This window comes from Prionailurus bengalensis, chromosome E2, assembly GCF_016509475.1.
Source record: "Prionailurus bengalensis isolate Pbe53 chromosome E2, Fcat_Pben_1.1_paternal_pri, whole genome shotgun sequence".
Taxonomy (NCBI): domain Eukaryota; kingdom Metazoa; phylum Chordata; class Mammalia; order Carnivora; family Felidae; genus Prionailurus; species Prionailurus bengalensis.
Window position 1 is genome coordinate 5689685 of NC_057352.1, and position 7981 is coordinate 5697665.

Here is a 7981-nt window from a genome sequence, read left to right on the forward strand (position 1 = left end):
TATAAAGGGACTAAATTCTCCAATGAAAAGATACATTGGCTGAAAGGAAAGAAGCACACAAACTAAGGATATGTGCTGCCTTCAAGAGACTCACTTCAGCTGTAGAAACACACTCAGGCTGAAAGCACAGGTGTGGAAAAAAATCTTCCATGCCAATGGAAAATGTCTTCAAGAATTCTTTCTTGGCCATCAGCTCTGGACCACCCCACTATCACCCCAAAACTTGCTCATTCACATGTATCAGGGAAAGCTCCATTTGTAAACGCATGTCCTTCTGTGAAGCAGAAAGGAGGAGAATGTGTAAATTTACAGAAACTCTGATCAGTGGAGAAGGCATGGATTCAACTCAGGACAATAACCATACCCATGGTTACTGTGTTTTGCTTGCTCACTTCCCAAATGCTTCCCAAAGGTATCCTGTGTGGAGTTTGCATTAATAATCATTGCTGCTACCCTCCCCCTCAGATTCCCTCAACTGATGTGGGTGGAAACAACAGTGTTGTTTTAGTGAAGTGCTCCAGGGGATTCTCTTATGGGATTTTTTTCATCAATACCCAGGATTCAGGGATTTGTTTTCTCACCGATTCAAAGAATAAAGAGGTGGACACAAAATGAGCAACAGGCAAAACTTTATTAGAGTATAAGAGAGGAAGAGTAGTAGGAAAGCTCTCTTTAAAGAGAGGGGGCATTGGAATGTGAATACCAGTGACAATAGGCAAGGGCCTTTGTGGTATAAACTTCTGGTCTCTCCCTCTTCCCTTCCCCCTTGTTCCTTCTCAAGTCCTACACTTACTGGATTAACAACTCCAGGTGCTTTGCTCATTTCCATTGCAGGAGGGGTGGTCTATGGCCATATTGCTCCCTATGGGTTTTAAGCTTTATCATCTACTACTGGTTTTTAGTTAGGTCTTTAGTCAAATTCCTGAAGGGGACACGTGGTGTCTGTCACATTCTTAAGAGGAACCTTACAGCTGAGGAGGTTTTCTGTAGTCAGACATTCTCAGCATTGTTCCAAAATGTGTTTTCCCCACCCAGGGGCCTCAGGTCCTAATGGTTCCCTGTCTCCCTACTGAACCCTATCTTTTCCTACCAAATGCTAAGGGAAGCCAGAGTTAAGCCGAAAGGCTTCCCATTAAGTTATCAGAGTTGAGTGCAGGCTTGGCTCAAGGGTCTCCGGTACAGGAGATGGGGAGGGTCAGGTCCATGTAACACACTGTTCCTATGCTCAAGCAGAATTTGTGGGCTTCTGTGGGAGGGGAGGCCTCCTGAAAGCAGCAGGAAACTGAGGCTGGTCTCCACCTGGGACACCATAGTTTCTGAATAGCTCCTGACACAAATGATGAGGAACTTGGGTCTTTTTTGCATTTCAAAGCCCTGCCTGCAGGTGACCAGGCTACTGGTGAAGAGGTTGCAGTGGTGGCTTTAAAGGCATTTGCTCCCACTTCAGCTGGGATTTCTCCACAAAAATCTTCTGAGAAAAATCTTGAAGAGGAGAGGAAAGGAGAAATGGCCAATTCTCAGGTAAGCCTTGAGTCCATTGCAAGAGGACCTGCCACCTTGTTCTCAGGATAATCCATGCATGTAGAAATTGCAGGGCACCTGGGTGGTTCATTCAGTTGAGCATATGACTCTTGATTTAGGCTCAGGTCTTGATCCCAGGGACCTGCTATCCAGCCCTGCATCAGGGTTCCTTCTCAGCTTGGAGCCTACTTAAGATTTCTCTCTCTCTCTACCTGAGTGCCTGTCCTCCATTTGCATGCATGCTCTCTCTCTCTCTAAATGAAAAAATTGTAAATACCAATGGTTTTATTTGTTTAGTTCTTATGGTTCTGCTTTAGGTTTTCACCTATTTTTTTCTTTAATTTTTATCAACATTTATTTTGTTGAGACAGAGACAGAGAGCATGAACAGGGTAGGGTCAGAGAAGGAGGGAGACACAGAATCTGGAACAGGCTCCAGGCTCTGAGCACAGAGCCTGATGTGGGGCTAGAACTCACAGACCTCGAGACCATGACCTGAGCCGCAGTCGACGCTCAACCAACTGAGCCACCCAGATGCCCCAGGTTTTCACCTAATTTTGAACATTTCAGAAATGATATTCTAGGTTATGTCTTCAGAACACTCCCCCCCTATATCCCTGAGACCTCTCTCCCTTTTCTCCAACCTGGCTTCTAGTAGGGCAACAGCAGTTGTCACTTGAATAAAATTCCTACAAGTATTGAAAATATTCCCTTTGTGACAGATCCAGAGAGGAAGGTGTTGAGGCCAAGTGTCCTGTTGCTGATGGTGTCTGGTCCTGGGATAGCAATCAAGGAAAACCATTCCTATGTAGGTCTTATCCGAATGCTTTCTCTGCCCCGGGCAGAGGAGGATTATGAAAATGCACAAATACACAAGATGGATATGAGGTATAGAATAACTTAGAATGTTCCTGCTCTTGAGGATATGGAAAAGCTACTTTAAGGTATCCTAGATATTCAAGGACATGACAAGTATATGCGGTAAAGTCTGTATAAATCCACTGTGTCCTTAACTTGTTTATGTTGTCATTTACTGTTTGGGGTCACAAGAGCACACCGGCGATCTCGTGTCCTGTGGTGTGCCTTGGGCACTGATATCAATTTGTTTCCTTACAGCTGATGTTATCTTCTCTTACTTGGGTTTGTGCTATCTGCCAGATTCCTCCCCTGTAATGTTCATATTTTTCTTATCAGTTGTAATGATTTCAGCCAGATTCCCTGAGCAATTCCCAACACCATCACATTTAAACTGGAAATATCTTTCTCCTAGTTTCTCTTGTATCTTTTTTACCTTGTAGCTTTTTTTCTTTAAGTTTTTAAGTTTATTTTGAGAGAGAGAGAGAGCAGGGGAGTGGCCAAGAGAGAGCCAAGTCCCAAGTAGGTGACACAGGGTCAGCACTGAGTGGGACATGGGGCTCGAACTCACAAATCAAAAGGTCTTGACCTAAGCCTAATTCAAAAGTCAGAAAATTGACTGAGCCATCCAGGCACCCCTTCCTTGTAGTTTCTGAGGAGGAGGACAAATGCAAAAGCAATGCGGATAAAATTAAAATGTCTCACAACTTACAACCCCCGCAGAAATACTCGAGACTGGCCAAGGAAGATTCCTCAAGGAATTCACAACTGCTTTAATGTTGATGCTTTCCTAGAGGCAAACAGCAAGCTTAGCTTTACCCTAGACAGACTTCCGGGTCCTGGAGGTCTTCTTTAACATATGAAAGCCCTGTAGAAACTTATATTTCTTCCCCCCCCACAACTTAAAGTATATAATCAACAGCTCCTCTCAATCACCCTGCAGCTCATTCTTCCCACAGATCCTGTCCCTGTGCTTTCACACAAACAGCCTCGTTTACCAAAAAGGCTCAAGACCTTTTCCTTGAACATTGTCTCCTGGCCCACGTCACATGAGTCACCACCGGACAATGATGCCCTCAGTGTTGTGTAGTAGATGTAATGACCTCTGGGGGTCAAGGTTCTCAATGAGTCAGACCTTCATCCTGTAGCTTTTTATTTTGCTGCATAGTCATGACACATGCATACTCTATTTAATTCTGTGTATTTCAGAAAAGGAAAGAAGAATCACATAATTACCATGTTTGAGTGTCTTAAAATCCTGAAATAAAACAGCACAAATGATGAATGAAATAAAGCTTTCAATGAGGGGCCCCTGCATGGCTCAGTTCATTAAGTGTCGTCTTCCACTCAGTTCATGATCTCACCAATCTTGAGCTGGAGCGCAGCATCAGGTGAACAGGAGCCATGTACCTCTCTCTTTCTCGCTCCCTCTCTCTCTGCCCCTTCTGGTATTCTCTCTCTCCCTGTCTCTCTCTGTCTCTCTGTCTCTCTGTCTCAATAGTAATAACTAATTAAAATATAAAATGTAAAAAAGCTTTCAAATAAAAAATATATTAGCAGATCATGGAGTACTACGGTCAACACAACTCTTGAGATACTCTGTGATGCCAGATAGTTTATTGAAGTAGCACAGGGCAGGACCCATGGGCAGAAAGAACTGTACTTTGGCTGCATGAAGCTTCTATGTTCAAGGGGAGGGTAGGTGCACAGAGTGTTCAATCACAAATGTTTCTGTAAATTTCTACGTGTAAAACTGCTTCTGCAAGATTTCTCTGGTGCTTACCATTCAGTTCAATATGAAGCAGTGGTGACATGTACCCGTGGTCAGGAGACCCTGTAAAAATGTAATAACCAGGGATACCTAGGTGGTTCAGTCACAGCCTGGAGCCTGGAGTCACAGCTTGGGGTTCTCTCCCTGTCTCTGCTTCTCCACCTTTCACACCGTGCTTACCCACGCTCTCTTTCACAATATAAATAAACTTAAAGAAAAATGTAGGAACCAGCCTGTATTTGATGAATGTCCAAATAATACAACGGTATGTTAGCTTTCTATGCTAAAGGTGAAAAATTTTCTGATTGTATCCCTCATATTACTAGAGTCAGAAATAACTGTTGTCTTTGTATCTTAATGTGTGTTTGTGTTGATAGTGTGAGTAAAAGACCTAAGCATCATTATCTACAATTAGTTTTATGAGTTTCATGTCACCGAAAATGTTTTGTTTGTTTTTGAGGAAGAGAGAGGCAGGGGCAAAGAGAGAGAATCCCTAGCCAGCTCCAGAGTGTCAGCACAGATCCTGAGGTGGGGTTTGTACTGGTGAAGTGTGAAATGATGACCTGAGCCAAATTCAAGAGGTGGACACTTAACCACCTGAGCCACCCAGGTGTCCTTCATTGAAAATGTTTCCTACTCACCAGCATACTTTTCTACGTTTAATATCTATACAACTTCTTTTAATATTTATGGATGTGAGCATGGAATGTATAAAGCTAATCAATTTTGTGTGCATACCTTCTTTCCATCATTCTTCAGGTTTGACACCTGCTATGATCATTTGGTTAGGGGCCCCTCTGTATATTTTCGGTGTCATTTTAGGTCAACTCCAGGTCAGATGACCTGGGTTAAAACCTGATCCCAGGATGTACTGGATGCTTGAAAAACTATTCACATGGAAATAGAATAATGTGTCTGTTGTCTTAGAATATGATTTATTTTCCATAAGTTATGAAAAACTCTGAATGCTCTCTACTAACCAGGAAATGCTTGGAAAGGTTTTTGCCATTCTTGCTATTCTAGTAGAACCTGTAATTGCTATGAATCCCATTCAGTTCCAAGTCCTCCAAAAGTTCTTGTCTTTGAGTTCTACTTCTTCGTTATTGAAATATGTATCTCTTGGCCCATAGACTAATGCCTTGTTAGAAATGCAGACATCTACCCCATCCTAGAACTCCTGAGCAGTATCTGCATTTTAACAAGATCCCCAAGGTCCTGTTGTGAAATTCTAATTCATATTAGAATATGCTAAATACATTTGTCACTCCCCAGAACTTTCCATTGAAGAAATAGAAAGCACATGTACTGTATGATGTAAATACAATATTCAAAATGTATTTGCCTGTGTTGATGCCTTCATTTTACAAATTCTCTTGAAGAAACACAGTATTTATAAAGGTTCCTACCTGCAAGGTAAAGAATATACTAGAGCATAATACTGGGTGACAAATAATCTTACCTCATCAAGCAGGAACCTCACCTAAGCCAGAACCAGTTCTCCTGATATAACTGAACTAACAGAAGTTCAGTCGTTGGTGGATCACAAAAAAACTATACCAGGTGAGGATGTGAGCAAAGCAAAAATGATTTACAAGAAACAAGGAAATCACAGGGAGGAACTTCCAAATCAGATACTCACGGAAGAAGGGGCAATGGTGTCCTTTCATTTAGGGTTAGCGTGGATATTCAGAAAGGGGAGGCCATCATCTTATGCCAAGTGGCGTATAAGGTTGCACATAAGCCTTAAGAGAACAGTTGTGTACATACTCTGCATATTTCATAGGAAATGAGGTTGTGCTCCTCCTTGGGTGAGATTTTAGTATTATAATGAGGTAAAAGGGAGCTCCTGGGTGGCTGAGTCCATTGAGCGTCCTACTCTTAATTTAGCCTCAGGTCAGGATGAAAGTCCTGAGATCAGGCTCCACTCTGAGCATGGACCCTGGTTGGGATTCTGTCTCTCTCTCTCTGCCCCCCCTCCACTTGTGCACGCTCTATCTCCCTCAAAGATATAAGATTTAAAATAAAATGTTTGAATGAGATGAAGGGAACTGTACTCATTCCGTAGTTTATTATGCGTTTGCTTAGGTGTGAGTCAGGGGTTAATCTCCAACTGAGCTCATCCAAGCTCTTCCTCAGGGCAGTCATTACCTTTTGTTGGATGGTTTCTGTTTCCACTACAGGAGACTATACCCATGGGGTGTTTTTTGTGAAGTAAAAGATAAGATAGAAAAAGAGGTTAAGTACAATGTGGAACTAAGATCGGTGGGTACAAGCACAAGCATTAAAGTCAGGTCTTGGAGTCCGGCTGGTGACATTAACTGCCTCTTTCATTTGACCTAGCATTAGGAACTCTGCCTGTGGCCACTTGATAACTGTGTTTTTTATTGCAGGGATTGCTGACATTCAGGGATGTCGCCATAGAATTTTCTCGGAAAGAGTTGGGGTGCCTGAACCACAGTCAGTGGGAACTGTACAGGGATGTGATGTTAGAGAACTACGGACACCTCCTTTTCTTGGGTGAGGATAACTCCTTCCACACTGCCCAAACCATACTCAGGGATTTGTTCCTTCCCTTGACGACTGTCTCTTGGAATCTTCCTCTTTGCATGACTGGGATTCAGATCCCTGCAGTCAGGGAAAGAAGTAGGGGTTTGTGGTTGTACAGAAAAATCTTCTTGGTGTTTCCTTTTCAGCTTTACCTTTTCTTCCTTAGGGTAACATCATCATTTCTGTACATTAATGACAATTCTAACGGCTAAGTGGCATAAAACGGTATCTTTTTTGTCTTAAATACCGATTTGTACTCATTATTGTCATGGTAATACTCAGAAGTGGAGGTCAAGATCTGAACATGGAAACTTCATCCTGCGTGTTCTAAAGGGGATGTTGGCCCACAGCATTTGGGAAATCATTTTCTAGCTTCTACTCTGTCCTCTCTGCTCTACTAAGCACAATAGTGGATCAGAAGTTAGAATCCCCAACCACACTCACATTCTTTTTTTTCTAATAAACAGGTCTTGTTGTGTCAAAGCCAGACCTGGTCATCTTTTTGGAACACAAGAAGGATGTCTGGGCCGTGAAGAGAAAGGAGACAGTAGCTACACACCCAGGTAGGTGGGAAGGAAGCGGATGACAGAGGTAAGGGCCAGTCGTGAAGGAGGAGTTGGACCTCAGAATGTGGTTGAGCAGCTCTCCTTGAATGGAAATTAGGTTGAAAAGGCCAGTTTCAGGGCTCTTCCTCTCACATGGGACATCTGCTTTCCAACATACCATGCTTTCCATTCTCTAAGGATTCTCCTTCAGTTCCACTGAGGGTTCTTCACATCCACAGTGAGGTCCTCCATAATCTAACTGGTTCTCCATTTGCTTTGAGGTCTTGCGGAAATCTCTGTATTTCTGAGGAACTGTACGCTAATGCATTTCTGACTTCTGTTTTGCTTCTTGTGTGAAGTGTGTCAGGATAGTGGTGGGCACCTTGAGGTGAGGTGCAGAAATCCCAGGAACGCTAGAGGGAGACATCACAAGTTTTCGGGTTGATCCTTTCCAGGATTAAGGTGGCTTTCATTTTAATCATACAAAATACAGACCCAGTAATCACATCAGGTGATAAAGCAACTCCTAATATGAGGAAATCTCATTCTTTGTTTCACTTCAAAAGTTCATTTCTTGGGTTGCCTGGTTGGCTCAGTTGGTTAAGTGTCTGGGTTGAGCTCCAGCCATGATCTGACAGTTTGAATTTGAGCCCTGCATCAGCCTCTCTGCTGTCAGTGAAGAACCCATTTGGGATCCTTTGCCTCTCTGTCCGTCTGGCACATGTTCTCTGTTTCTCAAAAAT

The 7981-nt window shown here is 42.9% G+C and overlaps 1 protein-coding gene across 1 annotated transcript; it reads left to right on the top strand.

Moving 5' to 3' along the window:
- The first annotated feature begins 266 nt into the window (after positions 1-266).
- Positions 267-7638, top strand: LOC122495242 (protein ZNF738-like). Its single transcript, XM_043600991.1, has 4 exons — positions 267-369; positions 1385-1521; positions 6537-6663; positions 7161-7638. The coding sequence occupies exons 1-4, from the start codon at positions 267-269 to the stop codon at positions 7277-7279; spliced, it is 486 nt and encodes a 161-aa protein (XP_043456926.1). The 3' UTR covers positions 7280-7638.
- Positions 7639-7981: the final 343 nt, after the last annotated feature.